The sequence below is a fragment of the Protomyctophum bolini genome, assembly GCF_963924005.1.
Source record: "Protomyctophum bolini genome assembly, chromosome: 22".
NCBI lineage: Eukaryota > Metazoa > Chordata > Actinopteri > Myctophiformes > Myctophidae > Protomyctophum > Protomyctophum bolini.
This window is the reverse complement of record NC_137883.1, coordinates 31,753,469-31,768,301: the sequence shown is the minus strand read 5'-3', so window position 1 is coordinate 31,768,301 and position 14,833 is coordinate 31,753,469. Positions and strand designations below refer to the sequence as shown.

At 43.6% G+C, this 14,833-nt stretch overlaps 1 protein-coding gene across 1 annotated transcript; it reads left to right on the top strand.

Annotated features, from left to right (window-relative positions):
- Positions 1–7,124: 7,124 nt before the first annotated feature.
- On the top strand, positions 7,125–7,490 carry LOC308309481 (uncharacterized protein; the record flags this gene model as incomplete). The annotated part of the gene is made up of 1 exon (XM_080755355.1): positions 7,125–7,490. The coding sequence occupies one exon, from the start codon at positions 7,125–7,127 to the stop codon at positions 7,488–7,490; it is 366 nt and encodes a 121-aa protein (XP_080611481.1).
- Positions 7,491–14,833: the final 7,343 nt, after the last annotated feature.

Sequence of the window (14,833 nt, the reverse complement as noted above, 5' to 3'; positions counted from 1 at the left end):
AAACTCTTTTTCCAGCCATTGCAAAATAAAATATTATTTTTATAATAATTTGGTGACCCCCCGAGGGGTCGCGGCGACCCACGGGTTGAGAACCCCTGCTCTAGTACACCAACTATCTTTGTTCTAAACAGCAGATTTACTATTTTCAGCCATTAAGACAATTAATTAAACAAACAAGTTCACAGCAGCACACCTGACAGAAGACCATTGACATTGATAGTGCATTTTGTACGTGACTTTAATATGAAACTATACAATATGACATGTAGGTATAGTAGGAGCGGTGCAGTAGCCCTGGGGTGTTTTCATATTTGGCCCCCTTTGAAAAGAAAGTTTGGACACCCCCTGGTTTAAGTGGTTAAAGTTGCCTCAAAGACCCGTAAAGAAGTGTCTCTTTGAGGAGCCATCTCTGGGTCTACTCCAAGGCGTCCATAATCCATATGCTGCTTTTTATTTCAGTTTAACAGCAGCAGCTCACCTCAGATAAGATAACAGATATAAAGGAATTGATTGGCCTATACAGTGTAAATCAACAGCAACAAGACAACAACTATAACTAATTTAGGATTGCTTGAAACTTTCAAGTTTGAGACGTGGCGTGAGCCGGCAGATCTGTTTCCTGCTGCACAACGCCCGTTGATAAGTGGAGAGCTGTGCTGTGTTTGTGACTGAGGAGGAGAGGGAGGAGGGGGACGAGACACCAGAGACCCCCACATGTCACCCCCCAGGCTGTGAGGAAATGGATGTGCTTAATTTCAGCTGCCCATAATGTCTGCAGGCTGGGGGGGGGGGTACCACTCCTCTCCCCAGGGGGAGCATGCGGTTCTGTATTAACACGTTAAGACCTGATTCTACAAAATTATTCTTCTAAATACCGACAGTTTTATGAAAATCGTTATCAGTGGGTCGGTGGTGCAGACTTCTCTGTATTTTGGCCATGGACGCGGGACGGACGCCCATGTAAAAGATACAGCATGTTGTTCCTGCAGGGACACATCCACACAGTGAAACAGGGGTTGTTATGTCTTTGCCTGCCACCACCGTGTTGTATAGTGAAAAGTAACTAAGTATACAGAGCATTTCCATTATTTAATTTAATCGGTTGGCTTGAATTGGTTTACATTTAGGTTGTTGCACAAAGCATGGGTTAACGGATCAAGAGCTATGGTTTTGTATACTCTAAACACAGTTTGACAAATTGTGAAAACGTTTGAGTATACTTTTACTTTGCTTCCAATACTATTGCTTGAGTAGCCTTTTGAATGCAGGCCCTTTACAGATATTTGTATATTGTGTGGTATTGCAGCGGTGGCCGAACGGTTTGCGGAGCGGTCTTGATATCGGTAGGTCGCTATAGTTCGTATCCCCGGACCGGCACGTTAAATTTACCACCGCTGAAGTGCCCTTGGACAAGGCATTGAACCCCCTGCCATGAAATGTTCTATGAGCAGGGCCTGGCTGTAAACTTATTGAGCTTAGTCCAGTTACCCTGCAGGGTAAACATAGTACCTTTCTTTCTTTCTACTTTTACTACAAGAATAATCAGAGTATATGTATTATTCCCTCACTAGCGTGTGTGTTTGTGTGGAACGCGGCCTCCCTGCATATAACGGTATAATAAATGGAGTCAGCCTGGTGTGGATAGAATTGCCGAAATAGCAATGAGAAGGCAAGAGAAGTGGAGTATGAACTATGTCAAAACAATAAGATGGAGTTGATTGGAAGTTTCACTTCTTTTCTTTTCCTTTTTTTTAACCCATTCTGAACGGGAACCCATTTTGGTGTTAGCATCATGTTATGCTTTAGCTATTGAAAAATAGCAGATCTACAAGCTCATAGCGCGCCACCGAGTGGCGCGCTACGAGCTTGTAGGTCTGCTATTTTTTGAAGAATCGAAGAACGACTGACATTTTTAGAATCTGATCTCAGGTCAGAATGGGTTAATCAGACCAGTGTGTGTCCAGTGGAAACCTCGTATGAATCTGATCTCAGGTCAGAATGGGTTAAGGACACTATAATAGACTTCATTTGAAGTTGATGGGTGTGAATTTTTGCACATTGATATTTTGCTGCAAAACTGCTCCTCTGGAAACGGATGACAGCTGATTTGTCATAACCCATTCTGACCTGAGATCAGCTTGTAAAAATGTCTTCTACATCCTGACAGTTTTCCGAAAAAGCTATGTTTCTATGTCAGTCGATTTTTCAAAAATAGCAGACCTACAAGCTCGTAGCGCGCCACTCGGTGGCGCGCTATGAGCTTGTAGATCTGCTATTTTTCAATGGCTAAAGCATAACATGATGCTAACACCAAAAGGGCTTCCCGCACAAAATGTCATAAACAAGACAGACCATGAAATTGTTGAGCAGTCTGACAATTCTCGACAATTCTTCATCCGTGTGGCCTCATGCAGCTTCCACAACTCTGGATTCAAAAGTTTAGTTTAACCCATTCTGACCTGAGATCAGATTCAGACGAGGTTTCCACTGGACACACACTGGTCTGATGAACCCATTCTGACCTGAGATCAGACTCTAAAAATGTCAGTCGTTCTTCGATTTTTCAAAAATAGCAGACCTACAAGCTCGTAGCGCGCCACTCGGTGGCGCGCTATGAGCTTGTAGATCTGCTATTTTTCAATAGCTAAAGCATAACATGATGCTAACACCAGAATGGGTTCCCGGTCAGAATGGGTTAAAAGCGATGAATACCAAATTAAGGTGTCAAAGCACATTTTTAAATCTTTCAACGTTATAATAAAGCAGCACAGGTCAAACCAGGTCTCCGTGTGTAGTTCTACAGCAAAGCTAAATATTGTACACAAGACTGAGGCAGCGGTGGCCGAACGGTTTGCGGAGCGGTCTTGATATCGGAAGGTCGCTATAGTTCGTATCCCCGGACCGGCACGTTAAAATGACCACCGCTGAAGTGCCCTTAATTGGACAAGGCATTGAACCTCTACCATGAAATGTTCTATGAGCAAAACAAGTTCTTGAGTTTAGTCCAGTTACCCTGGGTAAACATAGTACCTTTCCTTTCCTTAGTCCAGTTACCCTGGGTAAACATGGTACCTTTCCTTTCCTTAGTCCAGTTACCCTGCAGGGTAAACATAGTACCTTTCCTTTCCTTAGTCCAGTTACCCTGGGTAAACATGGTACCTTTCCTTTCCTTAGTCCAGTTACCCTGCAGGGTAAACATGGTACCTTTCCTTTCCTTAGTCCAGTTACCCTGGGTAAACATGGTACCTTTCCTTTCCTTAGTCCAGTTACCCTGGGTAAAAATGGTACCTTTCCTTTCCTTAGTCCAGTTACCCTGGGTAAACATGGTACCTTTCCTTTCCTTAGTCCAGTTACCCTGGGTAAACATGGTACCTTTCCTTTCCTTAGTCCAGTTACCCTGGGTAAACATGGTACCTTTCCTTTCCTTAGTCCAGTTACCCTGGGTAAACATGGTACCTTTCCTTTCCTTAGTCCAGTTACCCTGGGTAAACATGGTACCTTTCCTTTCCTTAGTCCAGTTACCCTGGGTAAACATAGTACCTTTCCTTTTTCGATTGCGAAAAAATAACTTCTCCACAAGTGTCACAATGTGACGTGTGGATCTACGTGTAGCTTGTAGATCAGTTTAGAACCTGCGATTATTGATCATTTTCCTAACGATTATTCCATAGATTACATTTTTGATCAATCAATTCATCGAGAGGTGCATTTTCATATCAATAATCGATTGATTGATCGCTGAACCACATGAGCGTTAATACTTTGATCACGCAATAGTGAAAATAGTAGTTCTCACCTACCCTAGCTCACAACATGGCTTGTCGCGACTCTTTGTGAACTTATAGATCGTCTATATCTTCACAACTTTACACATTTTAGGCTACATGCCTAAATCAGGGATAGATTATGAATCGATTATTATACTGCTTTATTTGTCGATACATACATTAAATTGATTCGTTGGATTAACTGGTGCGCCCCTAGAGCAGTTATTTTTGGGCAGGCGACCCTGTGGTGTCTGCACAATGGTCATTGGGCTAAATTTGGCCATAGCAACTTCGCCAAATGCATGTCACATGCTACTTAAAGCATAAGGACATTTAGAAAATATTGTCTTATAATAGGATGTCAATGGTGGCCATAGCCATACTGTACAGGCCATTTTCAACACTTTCCCCTCAGACAATTCCAGGCAACTTTTTTTTCCCTGTTATTCAGGATATATTGAAGATGAAAAATCAGCCGAGTTTGAGTTTTAGTTAGAGGTTGATCCTGTATTATCCATAGATGTCCTGTTACTACACGGCAGGGAACGCCAATCTTCCTCTGCATTTTGTTCAGCGACTCTCAGCAGTTTTTTTTTTATTGAAATATTTATTAACAGTATAACAGAATTACAGTACATTTCAAGCACAAACTCAATACAAAGACTGTTAACCCATTCTGAACGGGCACCCATTTTGGTGTTAGCATCATACGCTTTATGTGTTGAAAAATAGCAGATCTACAAGCTCATATCGCGCCACCGAGTGGCGCGATACGAGCTTGTAGGTCTGCTATTTTTGAAAAATTCGAATTCTAACCCTAACGACTGACATTTTTAGAATCTGATCTCAGGTCAGAATGGGTTCATCAGACCAGTGTGTGTCCAGTGGAAACCTCGTATGAATCTGATCTCAGGTCAGAATGGGTTAACTGTACTGGAAAGGTACCTACTACCTGCCAAGGCCATGCACTCAGTGGAGCCCACATCTCCACCACCAGTATTACCGGCAGTGTTGGTTTTTGACAGAATAGTTGTCAATTGACTTGAATAGTTTTCATTCTTCTTCTTCTTTCGTGTAATATCCAACTCATTATTGAGTAGGCATGGCCTCTACAGGGGGGGGGGGGGGGGGGACTCCAGTGCGCAGGTGGTTCAGTATAGGGTCAAGGTTCCATCATGGCCCATAGCACTTACTCTATCCTAGAAAGCACTTCTGTAGACTTAGATAGCATTTGAAACAGACTTATAGCATGTTATGTAGACAGCACTAGAATTGCATTGTATATAGTCATAGCACGCCATAGTACATATGTATAGCATAGTAGTATATATGTAAAGTTTATACGTATACATTTCATTATATAGATATTCCACTGTTACTTTCTTAGCTTACGCATGTTTCATGATGAATGTTTTTATGTGATGTATTCCCATGCTTTTGTTCTTGCTTAATGTAAGTCGCTCTGGATTAAGAGAGTCTGCTAAATGCCTAAATTGTAAATTGTAAATTGTAAGCAGTGTTATTGTCATTCCATACAAGTACAGAACGAAATTTGATTACCCAGGTGCTGGTCAGGCATAAAATAAGTAGAATACACTCAAATAATTAAAAACCTATAGTGCAAAAAAAAAAAAAAGCATTTGCACAACCCACTGATATCGCACGTGCCCATAAGAAGCAGCAGCACTAACAACAGCATTCAAAAGAAAGGGTTCATGTGTCACGGCTCAAGTTCATATAGTGCAGAGATCATGTGTGTAATCAGCAGATCACGAGTGCAAAAGGTCACAGTTCAGGGTCTATGCTGGCATGGCAGGTCCTCTCCCTCAACGCCATGACCCCGGTCACACATGTAGTAGTGGTGCATACGGGAGGGCCCATGAGCAGACTCCCACTCCTGCTTCCAAGACACCTGCACCATCCTCTGGGATGGAACGGAACATCTCTTGTGCCGCCTTGTTGTTGTAAAGGGTGGGCGGGACTTGAGTCTGTGTTGGAGGCTCTATTTCCACTGTAGTGTTGGACTGAAGCCCCATGAAGTGAGTTGAGCTGTCCTACTCTATGGCTCTGGTGTCTTATATAACTCCACATTTGGGCATATACGGTTACAGCCTAATCAACGGTTGAAGGGGCTATAACTCTTCAATATACTCTTTTATTTGTAAACCTGTGTATATAAAATATATATATCCCTCTTCAAATACCTTAGTTACCACGACGTTGTTCATGTGAACTAGTTTGCCTTTGTTTATTTATTGTAATTATCAAAATCACACCCGTGTGAAGTGAGGGGCGTTCTGATCATCGTACATCATCATTACATCATCTCATTCCGGCCGATCACAATTTGCGTCCTCACCTTCGTCGTCGTCAACGTTTATGTTGCGCAATGTTTGTGGTTTACACAAACGCTCAAAATTGTTCATTCTTTGTGAATGGCATTTAATGTTTGTGTTTAACCCATTCTGACCGGGCACCCATTTTGGTGTTAGCATCATGTTATGCTTTACCTATTGAAAAATAGCAGATCTACAAGCTCATATCGCGCCACCGAGTGGCGCGATACGAGCTTGTAGGTCTGCTATTTTTGAAAAATTCGAAGAACGACTGACATTTTTAGAATCTGATCTCAGGTCAGAATGGGTTCATCAGACCAGTGTGTGTCCAGTGGAAACCTCGTATGAATCTGATCTCAGGTCAGAATGGGTTAAGACAAAGTTTGGGTTACACACACACCAACAGCTATTGCCCTGGTTGTCCGTGCCGCTCCGCAGATTTGAAGCAGTCTCCATATATGGGCATACAATAATAATTATAGGTTTTGCCAAATTGGCCATACAGTTTGAGTTACGTTAAATGGTAAATGGTGCATTTATATAGCGCCTTTATCCAAGGCGCTTTACATAGATTGTGCATTACATTCACACACACATTCATACACCGATTGCGACGGAAGCCATGCAAGGTGCCAACCAGCACATCGGGAGCAATTTGGGGTTCAGTGTCTTGCCCAAGGACACTTCGACATGTAGACAGGAGGAGGAGGAGGAGCCGGGATTCGAACCACCGACCCACGGATCATTGGACGACCTGCTCTACCTCCTGAGCCACAGTACGCCCCGCCCCGTTCATGGTGTATTCCACAATAGTGACGTAATGACATCATCATGTAATGACATCACGACACCATCATCATCGCCAAAACAATGTCACAACATGGCCTTTAAAAGGAACGACACGCCATGTGTCTGCTCAGACGAAGACGACGCCCCCCACAGACCGACCCGCCCATATAGATCACATAAGTTCTGCTCTATTATAAACCCATCGTTCTAGAACCGGTTCAGAACCCTCAGAATGAAGTACGTGGCGTCCTACCTGCTGGCCGTGCTGGGCGGCAACGCCAACCCGTCGGCCCCCGACATCCAGCGCATCCTGGGCAGCGTGGGCATCGAGGCCGACGAGGGTCACCTGAACCGGGTGGTGGGCGAGCTGAACGGGAAGGACATCAACAAGGTCATCAGCTCCGGCCTGATGCGGCTGGCCTCCGTGCCAGCGGGCGGCGGCGGCGGCAACGCCAGCGCCATAGCGGCGGCTCCCGCTGCTGCTGCGTCCGGAGCCGCCGCGGCGGCTTCTAAACCCGCGGCGCCCGCGGCCGCCGTGGAAGAGAAGGACGACTCCGAAGGGTCCGACGACGACATGGGCTTCGGACTCTTTGATTAATTAACCCCATTCTGACCTGAGATCAGATTCATACGAGGTTTCCACTACTGGACACACACTGGTCTGATTAATCCATTCTGACCTGAGATCAGATTCATATGAGTTTTCCAATACTGGACACACACTGGTCTGATTAACCCCATTCTGACCTGAGATCAGATTCTAAAAATTTCACAGTCGTTTGTCGATTTTTCAAAAATAGCAGATCTACAAGCTCATAGCGCGCCACTCGGTGGCGCGCCACTCGGTGGCGCGCTATGAGCTTGTAGATCTGCTATTTTTCAATAGCTAAAGTATACCACCAGTAAGACGCGGGAAGCGAACGCAGCTCGTACATATTTGGGTTTTTTTAAGATTTATTTTTAAGTTATTATTTTTTTAAGTTAAGTTATTTTTAAGTTAAGTTTTTAACTTAGCCATAACCATATAAGGAGTCCCCAAAGCAGCTATACGTCCAAATATGGAGTGTGTTGCATCAATCACAAACAAATCACTCAGCTCCATATATGGGCACAAAGGGGGGGGGACACACGGACACACAGACAGACAGACAGACAGACAGACATGATCTGCTAGGTCTCATAGTAAGTGCTCACTGCGTTCGCAATAATGGCCCTGGTGGGCCCCGGACCCGATGTTGAGAACCAGTGGATGAATCTGCCTTTTCAATGTTGTAAAAACGTACACTTTAAAAAATACTAAACATCATGTCGGTGTGTGTGTACTGGACGAAGGTCGTGTATATCTTTGGGAGGATCGACAGCCAAGCCCGATCTAGATGATGCAAATGACATTGAACAAGAACGCCATCATCACAATGACCACCCGGCCTTCAAGTAACACCAGAGGCACTCCGATCCGATCCGAACACCTGTTCAGAACTGTCTCTCTGTCAGAAAGAGATGTTTATTTGGGGCCATCGGAACGACAAGGACAGTAACATGGTAGCGTTTCACACCGAGGCCAACTGAACCGCAGCACGCTTTCTGCTCCGCTTCCTTCAGAAAGAGACGCCTATGAAACAGAAAGCTGTACATAACATTTTGCCGGCAGGAATATCTATACGCTTCTGCTACATACAGTACCACCACGGAGAGCACCCTGACTGACCCACCTCAGCACTGCCCTAATTGTATAGTGCAATGCCATAACTATACATTGTTATAAGTTACTCCCCACACATTTCTGTCCATCCATCCATCCATCCATCTTCAACCGCTTATCCGTAGTCGAGTCGCCGGGGGACAACAGCTCCACCAGAGAGCTCCAGACTTCCCTCTCCAGAGCAACATTAGTGACTTCCTCCTGGGGGATCCCGAGACGTTCCAATGCCAGTGAGTCGGTGTGTTTCCTCCAACTGCGCCTTGGTCTGCCTCGGGGTCTCCTCCCAGTGGCCTCTGTAAAATCTGAATCCTCCCCCACCGGACGCTGAGCATTAGCGTTAGGGAAACGCTCGAGAGGCATCCTAACCAGATGCCCGAACCACCTACGCTGGCTGTGTTGCCACAAATGCTGTAGTACCCTTCTGGCTCACCTCGCCAGTGAGAAACCACCACAGAGGACAGGACGTACAGTATACCCCCAAAAGATATTTTTGTTCTCCAATTATTTTAAAGAACTGTTTTTTTCTCCTCATTGTATAATGAAAATGCTTAAAAAAAAAGTTAAGATGATTGTAATCAAACATCATTTGTAATCTAATTGTGTTTTAATTGTCGTCTCTATCCCCGTAACTGCAATCAGTGCCTGCACAATTTTTTTTACGAATTAGATGCGGGAGGCAAACGAATTCCCTCAAAACACAGTTTTTAGATGCGGGAGGCAAACTAATTCCCTCAAAACACAGTTTTTAGATGCATTTTTTTGCTAAATCCGGTGTGTTGTTTACATTGCATTTATGTAATGTTCATTAATATGCAAATTGTCCCGTCTAAATAAACAGATAAAGTAAAATGGAGTGAGCGTGCGTGCGTGTTTTGGGGCCTCTGTTCTCTCCTCTTCATCATCACCTCTCCTCATCATCATACTGACATGATGTTCCAGACCTGAATCGTTATAGCCACAGCCTTTATTTACCTGTACAATAAATCACACCCGTGTGAAGTGGGGCGCCCTCATCATCATACAACATCATCACAGACTTCTTACTGACAGTTGAGAGTTGAAAGACTCCTATATAATATAATACAACATTATCAATGTTTGTGTTTACACTACGTAAAATTGTCCATTCGTTGTCAATTTAATGTTTGTGTTAGGACTAAGTTTGTGCACTCACACTAAAATCTGGAGTACAGTAGGAGAGGCTATAGCGCCCCTCAAAATTAACTAGTGGCTGTGAGATGACCTGCTGTGACTAGAGCGTCGCAGTCCCGCCCCCTTCCAGAATGACGAGCTGCCCGGAAAACAATTTCCCATTCATTTTTTTCCCCCCATAGACGTTTCAAAGAGGATTTATTTAAAGACCTTTTAAGCCTCATAGGCCTACAGAGACCGGCTCCTGACAAATCATGACAATAAACACAATTATTTGGGCCGAACAAATAATAATAATAATAATAATAATAATAATTCACATACTTATACATATTTCCAAAACCTACAGTTGGTCTAATCCAGTGGGATGAGCTGAGCAACTCACTATACAATGGAATCAGGCAGTGTAAAAGGCAGCCTGGTGCTACAGTCGGGTCCTTTCCCACTGGCCAGAACCGAACCAGGAAGCACTGTGGCAACAAAACACACAACAAGTGTCAGTCAAACATTTTCCAAACCAGTGAAACAACATGATTTACAACTTAAAAAATAAAGGTAGGCGAGATGCTTTAACACAGTGTTGTGTCCTTATGCATACTATGTTAGGGGAGAACACAGGAAAGCATTCAACAACTGCGTGTTACTTATGTCCAGCTTTGTGGGTTTGTGTAAACACAAACATTGTCCTAACACAAACATTGAATGCCATTGACATTGAATGTCCAGTTTTGAGGCCAACACTGAAGACAAAAATGTGTAAACGCAAACACTGAAGAGTGGCTGGATGGTAACGGCAAGGCCGCCTGCAGTTCGAACCCGGGCTCAACCCAGAGTTAGTGTCCTGGAGCAACACTGAACCACCTAATTGCTCCTGATGTGCTGGTTGGTGCCTTGCATGGTTTCCACCACCATCAGTGTATGAATGGGTGAATGTAATGCACAATCTATATGTAAAGCGCCTTGGATAAGGGCGCTAGATAAATGCACCAATTACCATTTATTTCTGCATGTGCATGTGCTGTTGCATTCTCTGATATTAGAGTGTTTGTTCCATTTGTCTCCCTCAACGCCACACGTTGTGAGCTTGAATATGTATCTGATATTTTCTGGGAAGGTTTTCCCCTGCATGCAGAATACAGATGATGCTTTTCTGTAGCATAATGGTTAATCTGTATGCGTTGGTTTGGTTTAGAAAGAATTGAAGCCACTTGCTGTGTGTGAATGCATTTTATCTGAAGCATCTCTCTCTCTCTCTCTCTCTCTCTCTCTCTCTCTGTCTCTCTGTCTCCGTCTCTGTGATGGTGACTATTTACCTCTGCTTATTGTAAATTGCTCTGGATAAGAGAGCGTCTGCTAAATTGTTTGACTGTTGCTAAGAAGATAATTGCTGTTGAGATAAACTCTCTGTAACACCATGCAACATTTATAGAACACACACACACACACACACACACACACACACACACACACACACACACACACACACACACACACACACACACACACACACACTTGATCTTTAACCTAGATTGTTTTGTGATGAAGCACATTAAGGCCTGACTCACACCTTCACAACAGATTGATGTATAGCTGATGCATGAGACTTATTGACTGATGCAAGCTCGCAAGTCATTTCCAATGGGAGTCACATGGTTTGACACAACATTTTTGTTGTATGAGGGGGTTGGGGGGGGCAGTCGAAACCCAGCCGAAAGCCATTCAACACAAATGTTGTGTCAAACCATGTGACTCCCATTGTAAATGCATTGGGAGCTTGCATCAGTCAACAAGTCTCATACATCTAGCATGCATTGATTGATTGATTGAAATATTTATTAACAGTTTGTAGAATTACAGTACATTTCAAGCACAAACTCAATACAGAGACTGTTAACTGTGAGTGGACGACCCAATTAAGCATTACACTTGTTTACAACAGGGTCCACATTGTTCAATTCATCAAAACATATAGAGACATAAAAATAGACACTTCTATGTAGTTAAAGAACAGAACAGGAATTCATCATATAGGAAGCAAAAAGGGAAAAGATTCATATACGGTGAGGGGAAAAGGGGGGGTGGGGGGGTGGGGGAGGATTCAGATTTTACAGAGGCCAGTTTCGAATTGCAGCCGTCGGTAGGTGCCCTTTGAGAGCGGTTTTGAAGGAGTCAAGGGATTCACATGTCTTAATGACTGTTGGTAGGGCGTTCCACATTTTGGTGGCATAGGAGCATCAATGTTGTATAGCTAGATGCAAAGGTGTGAGTGAAGCCTAATTGACCATGCAGTGACTGTAGTGTTGTCTAACTTGTGCATTGTGAATTATTTGTTGACACATTGCATTTTAGAACCACATTGTGCAGACAGAGTATCGAGGCAGCTATGGGGGAACAAAACAAACGCTGTTTTGTTGTCACAAAGCAGAACCTGTCGACTGCACGACGTCCGTGGAATTCCTAAGAACCAAAGACATATTTTTGCTGGCTTGACAACTTTTAAAAAAGCCCGTCTCTCTCTGGAGGCTCTCTATAGGAATTTCAAAGCACCACCAAACACAAAAGGGCTCAAATATAACGTCCTTTTGGAGGAGCTGTTTCTTTGCCGCGCTGCAGACCCACTTCAACTCCTTCTGGCTCTCGCTCCGACTTCCATCAGGAGTTTGTTTTGCACAAAAAGTCACCCACTGTAGCTTATATGGACTGATACAGTACAGTACAGTACAGCCTCTCATCTCACCGGCTGGCTGTGAGAGTATTGAGTGCAGAGAAGACTACAAAACATACGTGGGGCTGGTTTGGCATACTCTGAGCGCCTTCTGTTTCTGTGCGTGTGTGCGTGCGTGCGTGCGTGCGTGTGTGCGTGCGTTGCGTGCGTGTGTGCGTGCGTGCCGTGCCGTGTGTGCGTGCGTGCGTGCTTGCGCTCACGCCTAGAGAATCTGTTGAATCGTACAGCCATTAACCCATTCTGAACGGGAACCCATTTTGGGCGTTAGCATCATGTTATGCTTTAGCTATTGAAAAATAGCAGATCTACAAGCTCGTAGCGCGCCACCGAGTGGCGCGCTACGAGCTTGTAGGTCTGCTATTTTTGAAAAATCGAAGAACGACTGACATTTTTAGAATCTGATCTCGGGTCAGAATGGGTTCATCAGACCAGTGTGTGTCCAGTGGAAACCTTGTATGAATCTGATCTCAGGTCAGAATGGGTTAAAGGTATAGACGCTGGCTGCTTGATAACCGTCTGATGAAAGAGGACCCTCTTGTGCTTTCCAGAAGAGTGTTGTTGCCTGAGAGCATTTCTACAGATGTTTATCATTTTTACAGAGCTGTTGTGTTTTTCTCATTGGTTTTATGTCTTTATGTGATCTGACGTTTTGCTGGGAGCTGATTTATACGATGAGATATTGCTTTTTAAGACTTTACATTTAGCAAACTACACAACAATAGCTGTACTTTGCTGCTTCGTATCTCTGACGATTAAGACACTGAAGATGTTGTGGAACACGATATAGCAGGAGGTTGAAATTGACCTGTTTACACAATTTACCCCACAATTAGAAAATAATAGCCAGCACTCGGAGTCCAAGTCCTTCTGGTTCTTTTTAATGAATAGACTCATTTGGACTTGAGGACGATTCTACAAATGTCTTCTAAATCCTGACAGTTTTCAGAAAAACATCATGTTTCTATATCAGTGGTTCTCAAACATTTTCATGTCAAGGACCTCCAAAAATTATATGTAATTGGCCTCCGACCCCCCATCTGAAAATATGTTGACCCCGCAGAAACAAATATTTGAGTTCAAAGCGTTCCCTCTGAAAGGATATACTGTATATTCCAAATTTGTGCCACAATTTCACGATTAAAACCTGCCATTACGATGGCATCAAGGCCCGCCAAAAACACATTTTAGTCGACTAAATCACCTGTAGATTTAGTCGACTAAAATTGCATGACATTCAGTCGACTGAAACTAGACTAACACCAATACATTCCAGGTGACTAAAATGTGAGTAAAACTATAGTGAAAACCATCCAAGAGACTATAATTATGACTAAAACTAAAATAGAAATGTGCTGCCAAGGCACAAAGTCAATATAGAGCTACCTCTGCTGGAATATGTACGTGTGCAAACATTAACCTTGTTGAAAAGTTTCTGCATAAATATTTGAGTACTGAAAAGGCAACGTACAGTAAACGGGCCGGGGCGCGGTGGCATTAACCCATTCAGACCTACATGTACAGTACCGTCCATTCTACAAACGTCTTCTAAATCCTGACAGTTTTCTGAAATACCCCCATGTTTCTATGTATGTGTCAGCGGTTCTCAACTTCTTTCATGTCAAGGACCCCCAGGGAATTATATATATATATTTGGCTGCGGACCCCCGTCTGAAAATATGTTGTTCCAGGGACCCCCACCAGAAGCAAATATTTGAGTTAAAAACGTTTGCTGTGAAAGAATATACACATTCAAAGATTTGTGCCACATTTTCACGATTTTTTTCAAATATAGCGAGCTTGTAGATCTGCTGTTATTCAATAGCTATAAAGTATAACATGATGCTTTAAAACACCAAAAGGAGTTCCCGTTCCCGTCCTGAATGGGTTAATGTGTCCAAACAGAGGACAGAGCAGAGGCTTTCCAGAGGAGGGACACAAGGTGACCAGCCCAGGGGACACCCCAGTGGAACACACACACACACGTACACGCGCACGCACGCACACGCACACACCCACCCAGACACCAAAAGATAAAAATGCGACAATCTGACCTGGGTGCTCAGGATGCTCCACAAAGAACACGGTGGTTCATTTCTCATGCACAGTACAGTATAGTACAGTAGCACCAGAGTACACCCAAAATAATGCTACCATTGACTCGCGACCCCAACTTAACCCCACTTAATTGTTTTTTTTTTGCACATAAACGTGCATGTTTGGTGGTGCGCATGTGTCCGCACATGTAAGGTATTAACCCATTTAGGCCTGACGTCGAAATTTTAAAAAAAAAGTATTTTTAAAATGTATTTGTTTTTCTTCTGAAAAACCTCATGTTTCTATATCAGTGGTTCTCAATATTTCA